This window comes from Esox lucius, chromosome 17 (genome assembly GCF_011004845.1).
Source record: "Esox lucius isolate fEsoLuc1 chromosome 17, fEsoLuc1.pri, whole genome shotgun sequence".
Lineage (NCBI taxonomy): Eukaryota > Metazoa > Chordata > Actinopteri > Esociformes > Esocidae > Esox > Esox lucius.
The window spans coordinates 9,728,374-9,754,180 of NC_047585.1; the positions used below are offsets into that span (position 1 = coordinate 9,728,374).

Here is a 25,807-nt window from a genome sequence, read left to right on the forward strand (position 1 = left end):
TCCTACTAGGACAGAAATTAAGCACACAGGTATAAATGTATTATATGTAATGTGTTGTATGTGTTATACCAAATAATGAAGAATCGTTGAATACGTAATTAAACATAGAATTTAAATTTTTCGGTGCCTTCAGTATCATACCCATTATCTTGGAGAGCCAATGCTGCCGTCTTTGTGTCCTTTTGTTTCCACTTGCTACTGGAGAACAGGAACGCTATGTAGGTTGAACTGAGGGAAACTGAGTTACGTTACCTTTAAAAAGTAGTCTCACTACCGTAACGCATTACACCCAACACTGGTGCTAGGTAGTCTGTAGACTGAGGGAAACTGAGTTACGTTACCTTTAAAAAGTAGTCGGACTGCCATAATGCGTTACCCCCAGCACTGGAGCTAGGTGGTCAGCAAGTGAGCATGACTAAGTTGTTAACAAATGAATAGTCTTATAGTTTAACGCCAACATGAAACACATAAATCAGTCTCTAACTTTGCTTCCTTGTCTTTCAGAAACGGTCCCAGTGACCATCACAGACCATGAGCGGCGGTGTGAACATCAAAACCATGTCCCAGTCCCAACCAGGCTCAAGTCTGGTTTCGGGTATTCCCCTACCCCGGAGCATGACCCCACACTCCAAACTGGATCCCAAACACCACGGAGTTATCGGTCTCCAAAACCACACTGCTCAGTTTCAAAGTGTCAGAACACGACTCCCCTTGAGTTCATACTCCTCCTCTTCCTCCACCTCCTTTTCAAATGAGATGCTGAGAGGCATGGCCTTAAAGAGCCACCTGCTGCAGCACAGGGGCGGTACCTCTTCCCCTGGCCCCCAGCCCAGAGCATCCCGTGCCCCAGAGAGAGGCACAGGCAGCCGTTCAGCCTATAGCAGCCCACAGGTCTCCAAGAGGCAGGCTCTTGCCCCACGCTCCAAGGACACCCTTGACATCTGCAACAACAGTTCGTCATCCCACAAGTCTTTGCGAGAACTTAACACCCAGAGAAACGGCAACCAGAACTGTGCCTCAGTAGGTGTCCGTCAAAGTCTGGACGACAACGGAGATGCGCAGGACGCCTTGCGGGTTCTCTCCAGCAGCAATGTCCATTCTGGCCAGATCAAAGGCAGACTGTCGTGTAGTAAAGCAGGGAATGGGAACCTGATCACGGCTCTGTTGCCCTCTACCCAGACCCGCCAACAGCGGAAGGAACCCAGGAACCTGTCCAGCATCGGAACGGGTTGGTCTGAGAGAGAGACGCCCACCAACAAACCCAGAGCATCCCATCTGGGCCGTGGTGGTGGCAGTGCCAGTCGGACAGTCAATGTGCCACAGCAAGAGAGTGAGCCACCCCAAGTCAACATGGCCACGGTGGCACCATTCAGATTCAGGTGATGGTTGTGTCCCCCTCACACACTGACAACAGTTACACTCACACTGATATAAGCATTCAGATGTCTTGAGTATTCTTTCTTGTATCCATTTTTACAATATCCAGAAAAGGCTTGTATATTTGTTTTGTGAAAGCCTGATGAGATGCGTGGGATTTGCTGATCTTATGTGGGTTTCTGTGACATGAAAATGTCCTGTATCTTGTTGTTTTAGCGACTTCCCCAGGCTCAGTTTGGCATATTATCACAGATATGGTCTGATGACGTTTTCATCTGATTCGCCAAGTAAGGCACCTCAAAAAGAAACAAGCCACTGAAATAATTTCATAGTTATTTATTTTAGCTTAGGCTTTCAAGTTGACAAATACCCGATTTCGCCAATTTCGATATGTCTGCTTATAATTTGGTAGGCCATTTGTTTGTCAACTTGTTTATAGTTAGATATGTGCAGCTTTTCTTCCGCTGTAATTTGATGCCCTAGAAGAATAAATAAAGTAGTGCTCACTGGAATCATATCTTAAATCCATACCGTTAATGCATTAGTAGTAATCTAGTTGACACAGGTAGTTGATGTCTGCATCCATCAGCTATACTTGTAGAGCGACAACGAGATTGTTCCTATTCAAAGGAAAAGCTGAGAACAGTCCTGGAGCTAGGGGCGTAAGGTTTTGAGATCTTTATGGTATGTTAACAATCTCAAAAATATCACGGTATTATGGTGTAATCCTATTGCTAATACTATTAGCAATTAAATAGTTACTATATTAAATATGTTTGATAACAATGTTTTAATTTCTTAACTGAGAATCGATTACTAAAACCAAAGTGGCTATAGAGACATCTAGGGGATATTTATTGAATTACAATAGAAAAAAAAACAGGTAGAATAAACTTTAAGACACTAATTATGATAGATATTGATTGGTGTTTTTTCCACTGTCCAATTTCAGTAGGCCTAAAGCACTTTGTCAACCTTTTCGTAAAAACAAAGAAAGTAGTAGTAATTAAACGTATTGCACTGTTGCGCTGCACTCAAGCTAATTAACGCATGAACATACAGTTGGCCTATCCACATTTCCTATGTGCTTAACTCCTTTTGCTGCAGGTCTGACAGACTGCGTGAACATAGTCTATCTATAAACATAATGAACATTATTACAAATTTCGGGAAAAGTATTGTATCTGGTTGTGTTATTTATGAAAGGGGAGTCTATAATTTATTAGCCCAGACAGTATTTTCACTTACATACTGTACATACTGATACATAGCCTACTGTATCTCTGCATATTCCGTCAGATGATGCTCACGGAGATGGAACTTCACGTTCGAAGTGTTCACCGCCTGAGACCACACTTTTTTCCGACATGCTTTGCGTATTGGGTAACCATCAACATTGATGGTGCCTCTTGGGTCTTTTTAAGATCCAAAACATTCCCACACTGGGGACTTCAGCCGCTTAGGTGGGGGAAACAGTGTTCCGACATTGCCATTTCGGTGCGCTGCGCTCTCTGACATGCAGTTCACACGTGTCTCTGTGACTGTCTAATGAAAGCGGAGGACATCTCAATTTAGCGATTTTAATCTTGCAAAGTTTATATGACGCTGTGTAAATATTAACGACTATCACTTAATTGAACTGATATCTACAATATGAATGTTAATTCCTTTTGCTTGGATTATAACAATTCTGAAAAAAATCATGAATTTATATTAATGCAATACCTTGAATGACAAAATGACAACGGTTTAAAAACCGTCTGGTTTTACAATCGAGGTTCCTCGTGCAACCGTTGCATCCCTACTTAGAGCTATATATCATGAGGTGGAAATACAGTCTGCTTGCATACTAATGATACTGATAGCATTTTACAGACTGTCTCAAACAGCACATTCACATTTAACCGTTATTTCATTTAAATTGCAAATGGACAAGAAATCAACCACATGAATATTGTAAAAATATGTAATATAATGTAGCCTGACCAATTAACAGATACTGTGGGATGTCAAAGCTGAGTATAAACAGCTTATCCTCAAAAATTCCTTAGACCTCAGGGATACAAGCTTTTATCCATGTTACTGTGCACATGTAAACATTGTCACTGATAACAATGGCTATACTGTAATTGTAGTATGCCTGGAAAATAGTAAAGATATAATACTGAATTACGATTTGGCTTAATTATATTTTACTACAGTATGATTGTTAATTAATTTTGTTTTCTTGACAAAGCTGCATTGTGCTTTTGTATGCATTTTATGAGTTTTATTGCCATTACACTTGTGTGATGTGAATTGATTGTCCTGTCTATCACGCTGTGCCCCGCATTGCTCTGGGACTCTCAGACCACGTCATGGTCTAATACTCGCATACAGGCTAAACTAAAACTTTCTAGGCCTGTTGTGTGAAGGTCAAAGAAGTGTAGCAGTGAAGCAAAGAAGGCTCTGTGTGTGTGTCTGGAATGCACTGATTGGGAAATGTTTAGGTCTTCCACTATTAGTCTGGATGAGTACACTGATGCTGTGACTTCATACATCAGCTTCTGTGAGGACAGCTGCGTACCAACATGGTCCAGGGTGAGTTGCAGCAATGTCAAACCCTGGTTCAGAGCTAAACTCAGACAGTTGCGTTTGGAAAAGGAGGAGGCATTCAGGAGCGGGGGCTAAGACAAGTTCAGAGAGGCTAAATACAGCTTTGGTAAGGCAGGGAAGGAAGCCAAGTGCCTATATATCATGGTTAAAGGAAAGGACGTGAGGCACAGTGTGGATAAAGGTAGCTATTCCTTTATTTGTCACTCTTGAACAAAAATAACAAAAGGAGACTATAACCACGAACTGAAGCATACAACGTAAACAATGCCCCACAACTTAGGGAAAAACAAGGGCAACTTAAATAGAAAACCCCTATCAGAATCGCACATAGAGATGCCAAGAGGCACCTCTGAAGTCAGGCCCTGACTGTGGCCTCCAGGCACATAGAGATGCCTAGAGGCACCACAGCCAGGACATGACAGTATGGAGAGAAATGAAAACAACAGTTCTCAGCCAACAACTCTGCTTTTGTTTGGAGAGGCCTCCAACAGATTACCAACTACAAGCCTAAATCCCACCACTCCAGTAATGACATGTGACTTGCCAACGACTTGAATGAGTTCTACTGCAGATATGAACGACAAAGGGGCAGTCCAGACAACATACCTTCTCCCTGTGTCCAGTCATCTAGGGCCCTATGATTTCCATGATGTGGAAAACGCAGACAGAATTGTTGAATTTGGTAAAAAATGTAATCGACTTTAAAACTTGGAAATGTGGCTGTCACATTGAGAAACATGTTGAAGATTGGCCCAAAAAACTAAGAAAATTAGACCCTAATTGCTAAATTCAGAGCCCAGCAATACCCTGTATTATGAGTCAGGGCAGGCGATTAGTTATTTTTCAAATTGTGACAGCATACAATTGACTGAACCCGTAAAAATACGCGATGACCACTTAAAGTCTAAAGCCCATGTGAAAGACAGACTCGCTGTGTGCACCGAGTCTGACATCCCCTTAGAAAAGCTACGAAATCTACAGCCATTTCTGACGGGGAGAAGCATTGCCTGAAAATGAGAGCAGCCTCGATCAAACTCACCTACCCCGTGTGTTGGACCAACATATGAACTGCCTATTATTATACTGTTACAATAACCTACATTTACATTCTGCTGTGTGAATTATCGCCATGCAAACTGTGATATTCCAAACGATGATCTATCGTGGTGAAATATAGCCATGCATAAAGTAATCAGCTGTCTGCCTTTCCATCTAGCTATATATTATGTTTACGCTTGAAATTTAAATAACTTGCCTTGTTCCCCCCATTGGTCGATCTTTGTTGTGTTGTTGCAGTCATTTGTATGCCCACGCATAACCGGTGAGTTCTTTCCATTTTGCTGTTTCAAATCAGCCCCTTTACTTTCATTACGTTTGTTTTTGTATACTCTGCGTTTGTTTTCTCATTAAAAAGACAACATCACATGCATTCTGCCTGCGCCTGGTTCCTCTCTTCTGCCACCTATTACAGAATATCGTAAAACACAGAATCCAGAAAAAAAATACGGAAAAAAATGTTTTATAGATTTCATAGGGCCCTAGCCATCAGCCACCAACCCCCCCACCACTGGGGCCCATACACAATCAGCTATCCCAATCATCCCCACCTCTGCCACCACAATGGAAGTTTAAATCCTGGAGGGGGACGTTAACAGACTATTCAAGAGACAGAACTCCCGAAAAGCAACAGGGCCTGACGGTGTCTTCCCATCCACCATAAAACACTGTGCAGATCAGCTTTCTGCTGTGTTTACTGAGATTTGTAACACCTCATTGGAGACATGCAGCATCCCGCCCTTGTTTCAAATCCTCCATCATCATCCCTGTCCCCAGGAAGTCAAGGATCACAGGAGGTAATGACTACAGTCCCGTCGCCTTGACCTCTGTGGCTATGAAGACATGATGTCCATCACCGAACCTCTACTTGACCCACTGCAGTTTGCTTACAGAATCAACAGGTCTTTGGATGACGCGGTCAACATGGCTCTTCACTTCCCCCTCCAGCATCTGGACTCCCCTGAAACCTAAGCCGGAGTCCTGTTTATGGATTTTAGTTACGCATTCCATACCATAATTCCCCCTGTGCTCCAAGACAAGCTCTCCCAACTGGGTGTGCTCGAGTCCACATGCAGTTGGATCACAGTCTTCCTGTCCAATAGGTGGCAGCACGGAAGCACCTCTCTGACCTCCTGACCATCAGCACTGGCTCCCCTCAAGGCTGCGTCCTGTTCCCTCTACACTTCTCCCTGTACACCAACAGCTGCACCTCCAGTCACCACTCTGTCAAGCTCCTGAAGTTTGCGGATCACACCATCCTCATTGGACTTATTTCGGATGGAGACAAGTCTACCTACTGGTGGAAGATTGACCATCTGGGGTCCTGGTGCAGTCAGAACAACTTGGAGCTCAATGCCCAAATGGCAGTGGAGATGATAGTGGACTTCAGGAGAAGCCCATTTGACCCCCCCCCCGCCCCATCACCCTGGGTGGCTTCCCAGTCAATTCTGTGGAGTCCTTTCACTTTCTGGGCACCACCCAGGACCTCAAGTGCAAGCTGAACATCACCTCTCTTACAATGTACAGAAGAGGATGTACTTACTATGGCAGCTGAAAAAGTTAAACCTGCTAAAGTCTATGACGGTGCATTTCTACACTGCCATCATAGAGTCCATCCTGACCTCCATCACCGTATGGTACGCTGCAGCCACTGCCAAGAACAAGGGCAGCCTGCAACGCATCATCCACTCTGCAGAGAGAGTGATTGGCTGCAATCTGCCGTCTCTACACAACCTACACACCTCCAGGACGCAGAGGCGATTGGCAATGATTGGGTCTGATTCCTCTCACCCTGGTTATATACTATTCAGTGCTCTCCCCACTGGCAAAATGTTGAGGTCTATCAGGCCCAAATGAACATGGCCTCATGAACATGCACCCAGAATCAAACTGACTATAGCCCACATATGCACACAACCCTCAACTGGACAAACCTATGACCCTTCCCCACATACACACACACAAACCTCAACAAGAGAAATCTATAACCCCTCCCCACATACACACACAACCCTCAACTGGACAAATCTATGACCCTTCCCCACATATACACACACAAACCTCAAATAGACAAATATGTAACCCTTCCCAACATACACACACAAACCTCAAATGGACAATCTTGCACCTTACATTTTCTTTTTGCTCAGTCCACTGTTCTTATTTGTTTTTATTTATTACTTTTGTATTTATTGTTGCACCAATGGCAATAACAAATTCCTTGTTTGTTGTGAAGCTAACTTGGCAATACAACTCTTTATGATTCTGACTTCTGATTCTGCTGCATGTAGATTACCTGTCCTGGATGACGATGCCTCTTCTCTGGAGGACCTGAGTGACTGCTCCTCTGACTCCATGGAGGTGTGCTGTGAAGACCTGGGTGAGTCACATTCTGTCTGGTTGGCTATTTAAATTTGAAGGGATTTTCATTTCTTACACTGGTTCTCCAACCAAGGATACATCTGCTTTAAACAATCTGGCTTTGGATTGTAAATGTGTCTATATTCCATTCAAAAACATCCCTTTGCACAGTTTAATGAAGATGTAAGTGGATTTTACAGGCCCAATCCTACAATACTGCGATAAAGATTAGGTGTCACATCTTTGCACAGGGTTTGGTTCCAGGTCTAGTGCTCTGGCTGTAGATTATCTGTGCTGGCTTTATGGGTATTTGCAGACGCTGTTAGCCACATATTCGAATCTAAGTATCATCCAACAAATCTTTCCTGGCAAATAAATCCTCTCATCTGGACCTTCAAGGCCGCATGCATAAAGAAACATCCTATTCTATTACCAGAAAATGTATGGTACATAATACTGCAGTACCCTTGTTGACTCATTGTTATGAGACAGTTTTTTTGCCCTTTTAGATACGTAGAATTGTCTTTAAATACAGTCACGTGAAAAAGAATCCTCCTGGGGTGTACTTGAAATGGCTTTGTAACCCTTCCCAGACTAGGGGCATCAAGAATCTGTGTTTTGAGGGCCCACGGTAGGATTTAAAAATCATATAGTGTGATTTTCTGGATTTTTGTTTTAGATTCCATCTCTCACAGTAGAAGTGTACCTATGATAAAAATTACAGACCTCTACATGCTTTGTAAGTAGGAAAACAGGCAAAATCGGCAGTGTATCAAATACTTGTTCTCCCCACTGTGTATACAGTATATATATATATATCTATATATATATACATCTATATATATATATATATCTATATATATATATATCTATATATCTATATATATCTATATATCTATATATATCTATATATATATATATATATATATATATATATATATACATATATATATATATATATATATATATATATATATATATATATATATATATATATATATATATATATATATACATTTTTTTTTTAATATGCACCTCAGTTTGTGTACTATGGTCTTACCATCATCGCAGCTGTCAAGATTTTAGCCTGTTCCACAATTAGCCTGTCCACAACCTAGGTTTCAGCTGTAACAAGTCCTTTTTTAAATGTACAAAGAAATACTGTCTGTATTCCTAGCAGGTATTAATGTACTGCATTGAAAGCAGATGTTTGAATCATCTAAAACATGAACAAACATAAGCTTTGTCTTTCAACTAAAGAAGATTTTACATAGTCATGAAACAGTTTTTCTGTTTATTATTCACTGTTCCAGCGCTGCATGCTCTGAATGTTACATACTCAAATTATTTAAATTATTTTCACTGTACGTCTCAAAGATCCGAGTCAGTAAAAACGTCCCATTACTTGTCCTTATTAGCCACATTGAAATCTAGCATCCCAACGCATCTACAAATTCTATAATTATAATATCTAAATTAATCCTATACATTTTAATTTCACAGTTGCTCTACAAGCCGCGATTACATTCATAATGAAAACATAGACTGACTATGTCCTAATGCTAACCTAATCATTGATGTAAAGTGTACAAGTAAAGCAATATGTCAACTACAGTTTTTTTCTAATTATTGAATAAGATGATTAATATTTTTTTTTGGGGGCTGGGTGGGTAATGAATCCAAATTTTGTTGGTGCCTCCATCTGAAAGACTGGAAAATGTTAGTCTGGAGCCCTGAATCTTAGATTTTTAGAGTAAAATCTGATTAAAACTTATGTTTGATATATTATTTAATATATTTATAATAAATAAATTGTATTAGACTATATGTTTAGACTTCTGCCATTTTCGTCTATGATTAGGCTACTAGCAGTGGGACACATTTGTTGTTTGTAAAAATTGCTATACCTAATAGAAATCCTATATTTACAGAAATTACATTGTAGAGACTATTTTATTCAAATACAAGCACTCCTGCCTTTATCTTGTGCCAAGATAACTTTTTCAAATTCTCCATCAGTGATCCCTGGAGATTTTTATGTACACTTCTTTCATTTTACCATCCTTCTCACTGTGCATTTGGGCAAAACACTCATTATTCTTCTTCCAGGCAGGTGCATTACAGCTCCATTTATTTTTTGTATTCATTATTATGTATGTAAAAGTGGAGATACTTGTTTTCAGATAATTTTTTTATAGCCATGCCAGAATTGTTTTAGGTCAACAACCTTTTGTCTCATTTGTGTGTTCTCTGGCCATGTTGATAGATTAACTTGTAACCAGTTTCTAGGTAGCTTACAAGTATATCCTGGCTAAAAGTTTTAGAACACCCCCATTATTTCAGTTTTTATTTAAATTTAAGCAGTTCCAGTCCAGTTGATTAACTGAAATGTGACTAAGGTAAGCGGTAAACTGCCAGAGATTAAAACCCGAAAATGAAAATAATGTACATTTCAGTTATAAAAGAGGCTTTTTTCAGGGAACAAGTAATGGGTTAACAACTCACAGCTGTTCTGCCGCAATGGAAATAAATAAAGACTTTGAAGTTAATGCTATACAATTCCTGCAAGTGTCCCAACTTTTATTGATTACTTACTCTGTCTGTATACAAGCAGTAAACAGATTGTTTTACTACACCCTCTTAAGCATTCTTTTGACTTTAATTTACTGCCAGATTGAGTATATTGCTATCTAATGGTGAGAAAAAAGCAATTAACAAAGGAAGACCAACAGACCATTACAACTCTTAAAAGTGTAGGTCTTTCCTTTAGAGAATTTGCTAAGAAAGCCAAGGTGGCAGTGAGTACTGTTTCGTACACCATCAAAAGACACTTGGAAGCTGGAGGAAACTCTGACAGGTAGAGGTCTGGCAGAACCAAAGCCACAACAGAATCAGAAGACAAGTTGAAAAACCACAATAGAATCAGAAGACAAGCTGTTGTCCTGTGAGCCGCCAATAACACCAGCTGTTTGGCGGCTCACAGGACAACAGCTTCAAGCACTAACAACACTAATCGAAGTAAGACTTAGTTTCAAATGTGAACAGAGAGACTTGGCAGTAAGAAAGCCATTGATGGCTGTACAATACTGATGGCAAAATAAGAAAAAGTGGCTTGCCAGGGCCATGTAGCAAGACCAGTGGACTTCTGAAAACTGAAAGTTCTTATGGACCAATGAATCCAAATTTGAAATCTTCTGTTCATCAGTTCAATCTTCAGTTCATTTTTGAATGCCATCAAGTAGGCGTAGGATGGTTGATTCCTCAGTGTGTGACACCAACTGTAAAACATTTACACTGTTGTAAAATTGCAACAATGTAAGATTTAATAGCGTACCCTATTCAACTTGGTCACAATTGGATTTGTAGCCCTGATTTATGTTTTTCAGGTAACTGTGGTAACGCACAACACAAATCCCCACGCGGGGCAAGATTGATTGGTTCAGCTGCAATTTTTTGGAAAATGACAACAAGAAACTATTTAACAGACCTTAAAGAGAAGCCCAATTTGGCAGGACTTTATTAGAATTGGCAATGCTTAAGAGGACAGATAGTATGGGAACTGTGCAAATGGCTTTTGTTCTTGGTAGTTGGAGAAATAAAGTATATAAATCTGAAGGTGCTGTGTGTGCCTTGGGAAAATGAAAACAAAATAATATATGCTTTGTCATGACAATATATGTTCATAACATTTACTGGCTGATTTGGGATCTGAAATTCAGGTAATGGTTTTTAAATCATTATGAAATTAGAAAGTGTAATCCCAAAGAATTGAACGTGTTATCCACAATCACCATTGACCAGAATATGTCAATATAGTGTTGACATGTAACTACTTCCTTTTGTGATGTTACTGACAGACCACTGGCAGAAGTTATATCATGGTAAAAATGTTTTATTGCACCTACATTTACCCATAGAACACATTATGTATGGGGCTCTGTCTTCTTTGACTCACCATTATTTTGTGTTAGCTGCCACCATTGTTTATGTGTGACAGAGTTTGCAGGGAAAGGAGACAGCCCACTTAGAGACAGTTTCTGTGGGACAACACCCCTCCCCAGGGCAGGTCAATAAGTAGACCATAAAAATCATTAATAAATCATAGAATGGCTCTGTGTGGGGTGTCTAATGTTTTCTACTTTCTCTGCTTTGGATTTCTTCCTTATTGTTATCCAATAAAAACAAATATGGTCTATAATAAGATATTCAGTTTACTGCTATAATAAATGATTGACAGGAGGCAAAGATTGATTTCCTGTTTTGGTAATCCACTTGCTTCACCTCTTCTTCTCTGATAGCTAGTAATAATGATGCCCAATCCAGGCCTATTTGAAACAATGCCATCCACTGGCTACATTTACCAGTACAATCAGATTCTTGAAATCCCACAAAAAAATAGCTTTTTATTCAAATGTTTTTCATAATTTTTATTTCAGTCTACTAAATAATTGTTCATTTTTGTTTGTTTTTATTTTAGCATCATTTTAATAGGCCCAGTGTCCCTTCTCACTAGTTGTCACTACAGTCACTGCCAATGTACAGGAAAAGCTTCATTACTACAGGGATTCCCCACCTGTTTCATACATCAGGAACTAGGATCTGATCCAGCACTTTGACACAACTGGATCTTTGTCTTGTGAATATAGTTTTTCCTAAATGCACATGGGGAAACATGTTTTCCCGACTGTCAAAATCACTCCCAAATCCCATACCACAGAGGACAAGTTTGTACATTTTTCCATACCTCGTGAGTACACTTTCTATCAAATTTGTCGAAAAACTGCTTAAAAAGCCATCAAACAGATTTTTCTGATTTAGTCATTATTTTACCAGCGAAAACACAAGTACAGCTTTAAGTTTCACATAATCAGATGTTGAACAGGATCGTGACGACTTGTGTGAGATGTCTGTGAACATTTTTGGTATACCTCTCCGACTGCTGAATGTTTGATGATCGAAGAATAATCAACAAATACTTGCTTGTAATGTAATTTTTGTGTCAGACCTCAGAAGACTAGATGTCAAAAATCGCTTTAAACAACACACCACAATGTTAATCTAAAACCAGCAAAAGCCTACGAGTCCTATACCAAATCAGTTTGATTAGTAGGGGCATTGGGTCCATGTGTTGTACTGATTTGTACTTTACAGGAACAGCCAGCATGCTTAATGAGAAAAGTACCCCATAAAAAATAGCTTCACTATAAAAGCCTAAGTAGTCTGTTAATTCTGGGGCTGAAGGAGAGGGGTTGTGGGCACCTCGTACTGCTCTGAGACAGTGGGGTGGCAGGCTGAGTGGTTCAGTGGTATTCAGGGCCGAATGGACAGATGCAGGGTTGGGGATTGATTTGGGGATCAACTTCCACCTTCTGTCATATAGTGCCTCTCGCCCCTCAGATCAGTCCCAGGGACCACTTGCAACCTGTCACAGTGTCCTAGACAGTATTGATGAGGACGGCTGAAGAGAAGTCTGCTCTCTGTAAAGTTTTTTTTTTCTATGGGGAGAAAAACTGTCTGAGGTTTCTTCAGTGTGTTCTGAAACAAAAGAAGAAAATATAGACACAAAAACATTTATTAATTAAACAAACCATACAAATTACAAGTAACTCATCTAATTGCAATGCGGATTGCAATTTGCAATCAAGGCAGCCATAAATTGTTGGTGGTTTGTCCAGGAAAAATATAGTTATAGCTATTTTATACACTGAACAAAATTATAAACGCAACACTTATTTTTGCCCCCATTTATCATGACCTGAACTCAAAGATCTAAGACATTCTCTATGTACACAAAAGGCCTATTTCTCTCAAATAGTGTTCACAAATCTGTCAAAATATTTGTTAGTGAGCACCTCTCCTTTGCTGAGATAATCCGTCCACCTCACAGGTGTGGCATATCAAGATGCTGATTAGACAGCATGATTATTGCACAGGTGTGCCTTAGGCTGGCCACAATAAAAGGCCACTCTAAAATGTACAGTTTCACTGTATTGGGGAGGTCCAGGGGTATTGCTGGATATTGGCAGGACCTGGAACACGCTGTCATATACGCCGATTCAGAGCATCCCAAACATACTCAATGGGAGACATGTCTAGTGGGTATGCTGGCCATGCAAGAACTGGGGTGTTTTCAGCTTCCAGAAATTGTGTACCAATCATTGCAACATGGGGCCGCGCATTATCATGCTGCAACATGAGGTGATGGTCGTGGATGAATGGCACAACAATGGGCCTCAGGATCTCGTCGCGGTATCTCTGTGCATTCAAAATTCCATCAATAAAATGCACCTGTGTTCGTTGTCCATAACACACGCCTGCCCATACCATAACCCCACCGCCACCATGGGCCACTCAATCCACAACATTGACATCAGCAAACTGCTCACCCACACGACACCATACATGCTGTCTGCCATCTGACCTACACAGTGAAAACCGGGATTCATCCGTGAAGAGAACACCACTCCAATGTGCCAGAAGCCATCGAATGTGAGCATTTGCCCACTCAAGTCGGTTACGACGACGAACTCCAGTCATGTCGAGACCCCGATTAGGACGATGACCATGCAGATGAGCTTCTCTGAGACGGTTTCTGACAGTTTGTGCAGAAATTCTTTGGTTCTGCAAACCGATTGTTGCAGCAGCTGTCCGGGTGGCTGGTCTCAGACAATCTTGGAGGTGAAGATGCTGGATGTGGAGGTCCTGGGCTGGTGTGGTTACACGTGGTCTGCAGTTGTGAGGCGGGTTGGATGTACTGCCAAATTCTCTGAAACACCTTTGGAGACAGCTTATGGTTGAGAAATTAACATTACATTTACGTACAACAGCTCTGGTGGACATTCCTGCAGTCAGCATGCCAATTGCACGCTCCCTCAAAACATGCAACATCTGTGGCATTGTGCTGTGTGATGGAACTGCACATTTTAGAGTGGCCTTTTTTTGTGGCCAGCCTAAGGCACACCTGTGCAATAATCATTCTGTCTAATCAGCATCTTGATATGCCACACCTGTGAGGTGGATGGATTATCTCGGCTAAGGAGAAGTGCTCACACAGATTTAGACAGACTTGTGAACAATATTTGAGAGAAATAGGCCTTTTGTGTACATAGAGAAAGTCTTAGATCTTTGAGTTCAGCTCATGATAAGTGATGGCAAAAACAAAAGTGTTTTGCGTTTATAATTTTGTTCATTGTATATAGTTATTTTGTATAGTTATTTATTATAATACATTTTTTAAATATAGTTATTCTGAACATTTTATTCCAATAATAGTATTATTTCTGTGGCACACAGAGTGCTCCCAGGTTAACTGAAGGAAGTGAGATTATTACTTTAGGTGGGATTTGAAACAAGAGCAACATCAGCCTTTTTCACCACAGCTTTTCAGCACATTGAGCTCTGTAGGAATACCCTAAATTGAGTGTATGGGAAATGTTGGGAGGAAAAAAAAACACACATTATTATTCAGGTTTTTACAATATCCTGAACCCTCTGGCTCACATTCCACCCAGCACAATGATTTCATTAGTGTTTGAAACAAGTTGTAGTTTTTTATGTGAGGATATCAATGATCACTCTCACATAAAATGATCACACTTTTCTTTGACACACACAAACGCACACACACCCGCACAGAGCAACATAATTGGCGAGTACTTTTGGGCGTTTCTTCGCATCATTTATTTGTTGCATCATGGTTGCGCCAAAGCAGCTGAGCCGCCACAAAATGATTACACAGATTGTCCAAGGGAAATTTACAACTGGCAGCTGTGGAGCTGTCCCTTCATTGCCTCACACATGCACCTCTGGCCAGTCAGACTGTCAGAATAGTGTCCAGATGTGTGGGAAAGCAGCAGCAGAATGCTGGATGACGCTCCACTCTCGTCCACCAGAGTACATGTTCCTCTCCTAGTTCATTAACCCAGTGCTACACTGTGTTACAATTTCCAGAGCATTTGGGAGATGGGTTAACTGTATAATTAGCTGAGCATGGCATTCATGTTTTTGTGGTCTTTTTAGGGTACTTTTGAGTGTTAACATGTTGTTTAGATGAACATGTGCATATATCAAAACCTTGGTTAAAATAATTTTCAAAGCAAAGGACTAGTTACTGACACTAGTGTTGTTAATGTTAATCTTGAAGACTCAGGGACTAATGTACTAATGTTTCTTTGGGCACTTTTGGTAAAATTGTGAGGAAATAAATTACACCTTGAAGAACAGTACACAAAACCAAGCTTTGTCATCACTCATAATGTTAGCCTATTTAAGTTTCATTGCATTTGTGTTTGCCATTATGCAACGTGGAAAAAAAAGGGGGGGGGGGCATTGTGTCAACTGCCCATTTACACAACAGGAAATAAGCTTGTTAGGGTAGCTCGGGAGTGAGCAATGAGGTCATCATCAATGGACTCATCTCAGTATGGGGGCATTGCCTTTGACCAGCAAGAACAAGACGTTGCATTGTTTTCCGTCCATCTCGCTAAGCCACATCAACTGACTTCATGGGTCTCAGAAGAAACCCCAGGCCCCCAGGACCCACTTATTAAGCCAGTGGAGTGTGTAGGCACACGGTGGGAGAGTAGAGTGGGAAAAGGCCCTTGAGGCTTTGAATCAAACTGGTCAGTTGTTTCAAAACAAAGTGAACCATAGTGTCCCCAAGTATTCTCTTGGTTCCACTGGGTAAGATCAATTGTATTTTGTTGCTTTTGAGCGCAACCTCAATTTTCTTTATTTTTTGTGCAATATAGGGTAGAGGTCTTCACAGGTCCACCAGACCCAAAATTCTGAGATCCAACAAGAGCGGGTCCAGGACCCAAGCAGGTCTGGGTCCAACATATATAATTTTTTCTCGGATCTGGGTCGGGTCTGATGTAATTGCGGGTCTCTGGCATCTGCAATAATATTGTGTTTACTGACTGGACCGATTGGATCCATCCATTATGCAATAAATATAGATAACACATTTCTGATGTAAAGGATGATGTTGTCTTAAGATAACAAGATAAGATATTGTTTGGCAATCAGCACCCCAGGGTTAAGCGAAAAAATAATTATCAAATATTATACTTTTGAACAAATACTTCTCTTCCTTATAGAGATGGCCAATATGTAGGAATAGACCGACATGCTGAGAAGAATCTGAATTAATGTTAGTGTTGGATTTAGGAAAATGCTGTCAGGATAGCTGTCTCTATAGGCACATGCTTATAAAAAAAACCTCATAAAACATTATTTCAAATGCGGTGAGTCAAGACTGCAAAGCGTCTAACGCCAAATATACACATCTGAGCAGAGTTGGACACATTGCTTTAGGCAACTGATTAAATATAAATAAATAAAACATTTCATATTTGTAGGTCATGTTATTTGTTTTAGGACGATTAACACAACAAGCTAATTTTGCCAATAATACTTGTGCTATTGATGGCGCTGGCTGCTGCACCATTTTGAGTCTTCTTTCTATTTCTAGGGTTCTGAACGGGTCTTACGGATCTGGGCGGGCATGGCTCTGTTTTTCTGCGGTACTTTTCAGAACAAATCTGTATTTCTTCTGATCCATTTTGAATTGGTCCAACATTATAATTTTTTAATTAACATTTTTGCAAATTGGGTTGGGTGTGAAAGACATTGGTTAATTTCAGAACAGATACAACTATTGGACCTGTGAAGACCTTTGCTACAGACACATTGGTTGAGAGTCACCATCCACACAAAACACATGCTGCGTAGACCAAACAATGTGGGTATTTATCCAGCTGGCTTTGTGCTGTGGAGTACCACAGAGACATCCTGAGAGGTGTGTACGTGATCCCAGTCTATGTGTACATGTGGGGACCCAAAGTCCTCAAAAATAAACACATTGGTTTACACAATAATAAAACAGGATAAAATATGGTTTAGGGTTAGGTGTTGTGGCTTTGTTAATTTTATGCATACATGTTAAGTTGAGGTTAAGGTTAGGGTTTGTTTAGGGTATGTTTTGGTATTATGCATATGTTAAGGGTGAGGGTATATGGAACAAGGATAGAATAATGTGTGTGTGTGTTTGTGTGTGTGTGCAAGTGTGTGAGTGCGTAATGTCATGAAAGATGCTGCAGCAGTCAGGGAGTGTCTTAACAGAGCTCAGCTCCACATGCATTTATTATTCATACAGATAATCCTATTCAAAAAATCTATTGTTGAGACCTGTCCTAAGATGACATGAAAAGAAATACATACATTAAATTACACAGAAGCACAATTGCTGGGTCTAAAATGGCATTTAGAGACAATTTATAGAATTGATGGAGAGCATTATTTGGCTGGTTAAGTAATGGCAGTACTACTTAAAGAGTTACATAGTGTAAAATATCATGCATATAGGCTAGATAATTTTACCCAGCTTTGTTGCTAATGCTTCTTGCAGTTTTGACCAAATTGAGGCAACACTTCTAGTGGTGCTTCTTTAATTTAATCCCATAGAAACAAACAAGTAATTTATAGGTTAACTGTGTTATAGCCATTCCACCTTGTAGTTTCTCTGTCGTGGAAATTGTAGTGCTACCTTGTGGTATAGGGTGTGCCCTCTTTTATACTGCTGGTACATGTGACTCCACTGAGGTCACTCGGTTTTAGGTTTTTGTGCTGAGGTTTTTGGCCAGGGGAACGCTGACAATGTTTTGGTCCAGTGACACTCATCCAGGCTCTTGGCAGGATAGTGTGTAGTGAAAGAGGCTGTTGGCAGGGTCCTGTGTAGGCTAGTGAAAGAGGACCTGACCTAAAAACCTCCATTTACACCTGCCAAAATATTAGCATGTTGTTTTCTTTAACCATCAATCAATCGATTTTGATAAGGTGTAATATTATCTAACAGGAATTTTGAATTAACTAAATAGTACTTACATGGATATAGTAAAATTTAGTATTTTATTAAAGCTACTGGGCGATTCTGTTAAGATTTGTAAAATGTAAGTTCCATTTAAGTAAAAAAAAGGCAATAACACTCAGTAGATTTGAGCATATGATTGATTCCGATTAAAACCAGCTTATGGTTAGGTAATAAGGCAGCTCAGACTGGCTAAAGAGATAAGCTGGATGTTCCAGTTGTTTTGGGCTTTTGGACACAGCTTTCCCTCGCGGCTGTTAACTCTGTTCATTTTGTGCATCATGTAAATGACGTGCCTAAATGTCTGTCTGCACAAACCATTTAAACAGCACACCGGCCAGTCGTGGACAATTGGGTGTGCGATGAACGTGCCTGACCCAAGAGGGAGGGAGGGGGAGGGGAAGAACAAAGGGATTGGGAGAGACGGGAGCATGTGCTAACATGCCGTAATGAAAATAATGCTGTCCGGTTTTGAAGAAAAATGCCAATCTTATCTTTTCTCATCACCCCCTTCGCATTTCACTCATTCTGCTGAGGCAGTGCGAAGCATCTTTAAACGTTACAGAGGAGGAGAGAGGGAGGCGGGATGGAGAGATGTAGGAGGAGGAGATGGGTGAGGCAGAGAAGGGGGAGGAGGGATTGTTGTTGCGACTGCAGCTACTGTCATTCTGCTGCTGCGCGCTTCAGCGGCAGGAGGCTCTGCTGAAGGGAGGAGTAGGAAACAGAGCAAGGGAGAACGAGAGAGAGAGGACAGGCAAAGAAAGAAGGGGAGAGCCGGGGAAAAACTGCAACAGCTGCAGCCGCCTGTCAGGAGGACAGAGAGGGAAAGAGACAGAGGGGAAGGAAGGGAGGAAATAAGGAATCATCTGTCTGTAAAAAAGACCAAAGATTCAAGAACTGTGCCTTGGTAGCCTGTTTTTTTGTTATTTTTTAAAGATACATGAACTGAGAGAAAATATATTTTTCTCCCTACCGATGATATTCTAAATGCTTTCATGCAGGAGGCATGCTCAGAAGTAGCGTGAAAGGAGGCCGAGAAGGAGATTTAAAGATGGAACGGGCGGAGAGCACCAAAACGTACGGTCAAGCCGAGGGTAAAGCTGTCGGCGTGGCAGCAAAGAGGGGCAAGTCTGGGGTGCCCCAGAGTGCCCTTCCATCACACCAGCGAGGGGAACTGAGGGTGTACCGTGCAGGCAGCTCCGAGGGACGTCTGCCGGTGTCCTCCAACCTCCGCAAACAGAGGTCCCTGACCAACCTGGCCGTGCTCACCGATGCAGAGAAGAAGATGCACCTCTACGAGCCCAAGTGGAGCGATGACATGGCCAAGCCCGGAGCAGGGCACCTGAAGACAGGCAAGCCCAAGATGACAGGGGGAGGTGTGAGCGGAGGAGGGGGCGTGCCACTTTCGCGCAATCTGTCCAAGTCGGAGCACTCTCTCTTCCAGGGCAAACCCAAACCTTTCAGCCCCCTCGCCGCACCTTCGGGCTTGGTCCGACCCGGTCAGAGCCGTATCCCTCGGGGTCCTTACGCTGAGGTCAAGCCCCTGAGTAAGGCCCCCGAGGATGGCAAATCGGATGATGAGATCCTCTCCAGCAAGGCCAAGACCGCCAGCAAGAAGCAGGTGGCAGGAGCTTCTGGGGAGGCCGGGGCCAAGGGCCAGGGGGAAGGGAGCCAGTCGTTCCTCAAGGTAGACCCAGAGCTGGTAGTGACTGTCCTGGGCGACCTGGAGCAGCTTCTCTTCAGCCAGATGTTGGGTGAGTAAACTGGAGCAGAACCCTTTTTCCCACCTGCAGAACTCAACCTGCCTGCCAAGCTGTTTGTTGCTCGTTACAGCACCACCAATTTAAATATTTCTTTTTAAAAAAAGCCTTGCACTGTCAGCACACCTCCTTACTTCAGCTGTCGCCAACCCCTGCTTGCTGCTGCAGTCTTCATTGTCCCTGAATGGAGCTAATCTGGCTCGGCGGTTGATGAAAAACCTCTATATGTCACTTAGCATGCCCTTGGAAAGCTTCCTCTTGAACGCTGCCGCTGCAGTTTCATTGAAATCGGTATTCAGATTATTGTGAATATTGTGATCAGTCAAAGCAGGTGGTCGGGGCAGACAACACCTCCTCCTTTGTTTGCCATGCCTTTAGTTTATTGTGAATGTTCTTCCTGTTGCTCAGTCAACTATGACCCAGTTGACTGTGATACGTATTTCTTTGTATGAAACTAGCCGTGGTCGATTGCATGGAAGCGAATAAACCCCAGGTATGGTCAGGGGCACTGACTACATCTCTGGAGTCTGTAGCCGCAGGCCCAGCAACCAGCCATGTAGCCCTCTGCATGCTTCATGCAGGTATATCTGTGAATGGTTCCAGAAAATAGGACCCTGGGATACAAACCGGGCCATATTGAATTCATTTTCAGCTCACTGTGAGAGACGTATTTAGCCTCCTCCCAGCCCCATTCATCCGTGTCCATTGACAGATGGTCTGCAATGGGAGAGAAAATGGCAAAGATGGGCTGGCTTCGTCTCGCGAGGTGCTGTCGGCATCTCAGGAGAAGGAAGACCTCTTTGTTTACAATCATGTAGCCACGGATGACAGCATGATGTAATGTGTAGGTCAAAACACAGCATTTTTTTGAACATCTCTTTCACATACATCACAGTGTAACCCTGAGCAGGTTTTACACTGACCAGAGATATAGGTTGATCATTAGGTTGCCTGCTGGGAAATCTCTTTATTGGCCTCTGGCTATCCATGTCATTATCCCAAATGAGTGCATTAGATTAGCGTGTTGAGATAATTGGTTCATTGGCTTTGACATTGATCAGAACCAAGAGCACATCAGCTTTAGATTATGGCCCCAAAAAACAAATATCCTGAACGCTGTCTTTTCAATATCTGGCCCGCGTGGTTACCATACACCCTACTGCAGTGGTTCTCAAACCTTTCCTGGGGACCTTCAGCGGTTCCATTTTCTTGATGTATTCCAGCACACCGACTGAATTGCTTTAATCGGGTGAGCTGGTTCAGGGCCACAGGAAACATGTTGGATGGCTGGGGGTTCGCAGAGAGGTTTGAGGACCACCGCCCTACTGCACTGTTGTTTGTGCATCAGCTGCTGAATCGGTGACCTCAATTTCAATTTTGCCCAACCCCTGACTCTGTTAAATTGCCAATTTCAAGTCCCAGACCCTCGCTGTTGTTTCATAGGATGTTCATTTTATGTTGTTTTTTTCCTCTGTTGCATCCAGATAGAATCAACTTTGCTGAAGTCTACTAACAAAAACATGTTGTGACAGACAGTAATTGAAGATGGAATTGTACGGTTTGGGATTTTGGCCACTGTTTGACAGCATCTGGAGATGGCTCTTAAGGGGTTAAGGACTCTGTCCTGAGTCATATAGCCCACTAACAGATTTAAAGAAGCTCTGTCTCGCATGATCATGCACACTCTGCATTGACATGCCATTTCAATATGAATGAATCTTAACGGCTTTTATTGATATTTAAGATGTTTTTAGAGTAGGCCCGTCAATTAGCATTTCATCTAGCCAACATTGAGGTAGATTTTATTTTGTCGAGGTCCCAGCTTGCCAAAGTGATATATATGTCAACTTCAACAGATACATTTACGCTGATCCGATTTGTTGTCCATGCTCATTGGGTTATATGGACAAGTCATCAACCCCTCGTACCCATGACGCTTAAAGTCAAGTGAACATTGGCAGTAAATAAGCACAATGTGAGCATTGGCAGTGCATTGTATGCACATGTGTGTTTACGGGCCTGCATTTGGTTGCGTAGGAACCTTGAGAGAGTTCTCAGTTCTCATCCTCCGATTTTATAAGGAATAGAGATTTGAATTGTCCCAGTCCATTAAAGTCATTATTTAAAAACAAGTAAATCTCACTTAAAACATTTGCTCAATTAATTATGAATTGTTGAACATGATTATCCCTCAAGAGACATGCAGTGAGTGAACAGTATTGGGTTATGAATGTAAAAACCGCTGAATTGAACTTCCCACAGTTTAAGAAAGTGTCATGACTCACTTCTTGCTGACTTATAGAGAAAATATTAGTAAAGATGCGCACACACACACACACACACACACACAAACCAGCACCAGCCATTTGTCTCTGTGGCACTGGTTATAGAAAGCAACAGACTTGCAATTGCCTCTGCCCTTTTACAGTTAAGGACAACATCACTGAAATAGTAACAAAGAAATGTGCAGAGGTGAGCATGTTTGCACAAGTAGTTTTTTGTTGCTGATGTAACAGACTGCCCATATAAGGGGGTAGCTGTCTGGGTGTCCAGCCATATACAAAACATTCTAATTCAATGGTCTGGCCCAATTCTTCTTATTCCAGTTCTTAATATTTATTACAGGAAATGCTTTTGTGACAGATTTTCTTTGAGAGAATTCCCCTTCCGTACCATATTTTATTGCACAATAGCTGTCATTATGCGGCATATACATTTATTCATGGACTTGGTGTGTTTATAGTCAACATTCATTAGAAAAGTTCATGGTAGGATTAATGAAAGAACTGTTTTTGAACCGTCAATGCAGGTCTATTTTCAGGACACTGAATTGGTGGTACAGTAGTGCCTTGGAGGTCATAATAGTCTTATTTATTAAGTTGGTTTGTGTAATGCGACCTCTCCCCATTACTGGAACTCAGTCTGACCCCTCCCTCATAAGAGCTGGAGATGGACATTGGCTCTTCCATTACATAGCCTCCATTGTGTAGAGCAGCTGTAATGAACAAGCATGTGATGGAAACCACAATAGCAAATAGGCAACTGTCTGGAGTGAACTATTGTGAAGGGGCCATGTAGTATAATAGAGAATAGTGTGCACAATTTAACTGCCCACCATATTACTGGGCATACAGTACCTTGCAAATAAATTATTCAGATCCTGAATAATTCTCAGATATTTTCTGAATTACAAATGGTACTTTGTGATTTTCATCAGATTAATATTTTAAAAGCTGAAACTACAATCATTCTTGGGGAAAATGGAACATTGGTTTATCTTGGGAGATATTTGTGAGAAAAACAATAATTTTGGATCATTATTTTTGATAGATTTGCCCCAGGTTGTCCAAATAGTGCCAAATATTCTCAGTGGGATTAAAATTAGGACTGGACCACTGTAAGAGATTAACTTTTTCATTCCCGAGGCACTCCACTGTTGCTTTGGCCTTGTGCTTGGGATCATTGTCCTGCTAAGAGGTTAATTTCTTCAGGCCTGTTTGTTAAAATTTGTGTCACAGGCTCAACTATGCATTTTTTTATAAAACGTGGGTGATTTTCAAAATGATGTCGATTGGCACATGCAGATACCTAAAAGGTCCATTAATACTCTTGTTCGCATAGTTGTATATAGAAAATGTGCTGTTCATGCCAAGCTGCTCTCACTCAGTGGTCAGAGCAGCTGTCTCTGCATCTGAAGGTTGTGAGTTTGTGGCCAGGTTGAGGCTATACTTTGTGTTTTTATAAAAATGTGCCTACTCATTCAAAACTGCACTGTTGTTCTGCACTTCTAAACAACTGTATAACTCAAGGAGATGTAAATGCAGGAATCTGATTAAAATTAAACCGTTAGGCTGCTAGGGAGAATTATTGTTATGACTGAATATGGTAATGTTTTTTGTTATACTGTACAATTCAATTTGGGGAGACCTAAAAGGTCCATTAAAACAAGTGAATGCATGTTTGTATATGTACATTTTGCATGCCACGCTAAGCTGCTGTATTGCCTAGTGGTGCAGCTCTATGAACTGGGAAGATATGAATACATACCCACATGAAACTTATGGAGATCAATGGTTAGGCTTGTACAATAGGCAGAACAGGAAATATGGCGGGCAGCATGTTTTATGATTCTTTGTTTAATGGACTGAAGCAGGTTCTCTTTCAGTATTCCCTCAAAATTTTCCTCAGTGAATTCTTCATTTGGTTTTAAAAAGATGCCCAATCCCCGCTGATTCGAAACATACTGACGCTGCCAACACTATGTATGTGGTTTGCTCTCACACATTGTGCTTTATGTTTATATTTTTATTTCATCTGACCATAAAAACGATTACATCATCATTGGGTCACGGTCATGATTTCAGATGGTACTTTTTCAGTAACAGTTTTTTTCTTACCCCCTCCCAACACAGGCCAGTGTTACGCAGAGCTTATATGGTGGACTGGTGTCCCGTTACTCTATTCCCAGCCACTAAACTTTACATCTCCCTCAAAGTGATTGTTCGCCTTTGCGGCTTCTCTCCTGAGTCTTCTTGTTTGAGCGATGAGTTTCTTGGCAGTGCCTAGGTGGTGAGATGCAGTTTCCATTTCTTGATTATTTATACAACTGTGCTCACTGGGAAAGACCTTTTTCTAATCTATGCATTTGTATAACTTTATCTCCAACTTTTGTAGAGTGGTCTTTGTTCTTCATTTTCCTTCAGATTCACAGCCTGAGAAATTATCCTTCAACGAGGGTGGGGGGTTGGGGGCCGTTATCCAGGAAGTTAATGCAATTTTAATAGTTCAGGTAGAGACAAATATTAAGGTAAGTCAGTCCTTGTTACGGCAATTTCTTCCATCTGGGTAAATTAAACTCCAACAGTTGTATGTGTTTTTCGGATTTCTTTCTCTCTGTAAGTGCAGTTATAAGTGGTAGTTATGGATGTTTGTCCATCCCCAGACATCATTTAAAGAAAACAGTATATCTCAAAATGAACAGAATGAATCTCTGATTAGCAGTTCATCCTGTGTTTGTGAGCTAGTGGACAATGTCAAAATACACACCCAGCCCTAAGCAATTTTCTGGGTCTTGCTTTGGCTTAACTGCAAACCTTCTATAACCAGAGGCCAACAATCCCAGAATGCATCCTTATGTGAAAATGAAGCAGTTTTAGTGCAGATAAAGAAAGGGAATGATTGCCCACACCACACTGACAATTTTTTTTATGTACATTTTCTCCAAAGGACCTACACCACTATGTGGCTCATCTACAATTTAGCTACTGCAAAATGTAGTTAAATTATTAGTTGATTTATGTCTTTATAGGCATTACTTTTTCCCCGTGAACAGTTATCTGTTGACTAGACCATAAAGGGACTCACCGGGATTTTACACTACCAAATCAGTCTAGATTTACTAATCTATGCTTGTTGACCTTGTCCCTGTTCAATTAAAGTCAGCACAATATGTCATTTATTTTTGCTGGAAAAACAAGTAATCATTCAAACAGTTAGTAAATAGTTGTAAATTCATAGATTTATGGCTTTCAAAATGTCCATGGTCTTTTCATTGAGATCTGTTTTAACATTCTGTCCTTCTGTGAGTGAGTAAGGATTAATGTTCCCATTCACAGATCACTGCAATGCAGGGCACCAGGGACCTTCCAATCACTTCAGCATGTAGACCTATTTCCTTAGCAGCACATGGTGTGGAGCCTCCCTGCATGTATGTCTGCTATGTGCTAAGCTGGCTGGCTGGGCTTCCTGTTTAAATCCTTCAGTTGCTAGCATCCCCCTCTGTTGTCCACCG

At 41.3% G+C, this 25,807-nt stretch overlaps 1 protein-coding gene across 2 annotated transcripts in view; it reads left to right on the forward strand.

Moving 5' to 3' along the window:
- The window catches only part of nav1b (neuron navigator 1b), a 126,958-nt gene that overhangs the window by 29,301 nt on the left and 71,850 nt on the right, over window positions 1-25,807 (forward strand). For both annotated transcript variants that reach the window (XM_010899261.3, XM_020055711.2), the window contains 3 exons: window positions 505-1,379; window positions 7,320-7,408; window positions 19,258-20,010. In XM_010899261.3, the coding sequence (XP_010897563.2) occupies window positions 532-1,379; window positions 7,320-7,408; window positions 19,258-20,010 (1,690 nt within the window). In that variant the 5' untranslated portion in view covers window positions 505-531. The remainder of the gene's footprint in view (window positions 1-504; window positions 1,380-7,319; window positions 7,409-19,257; window positions 20,011-25,807) is intronic.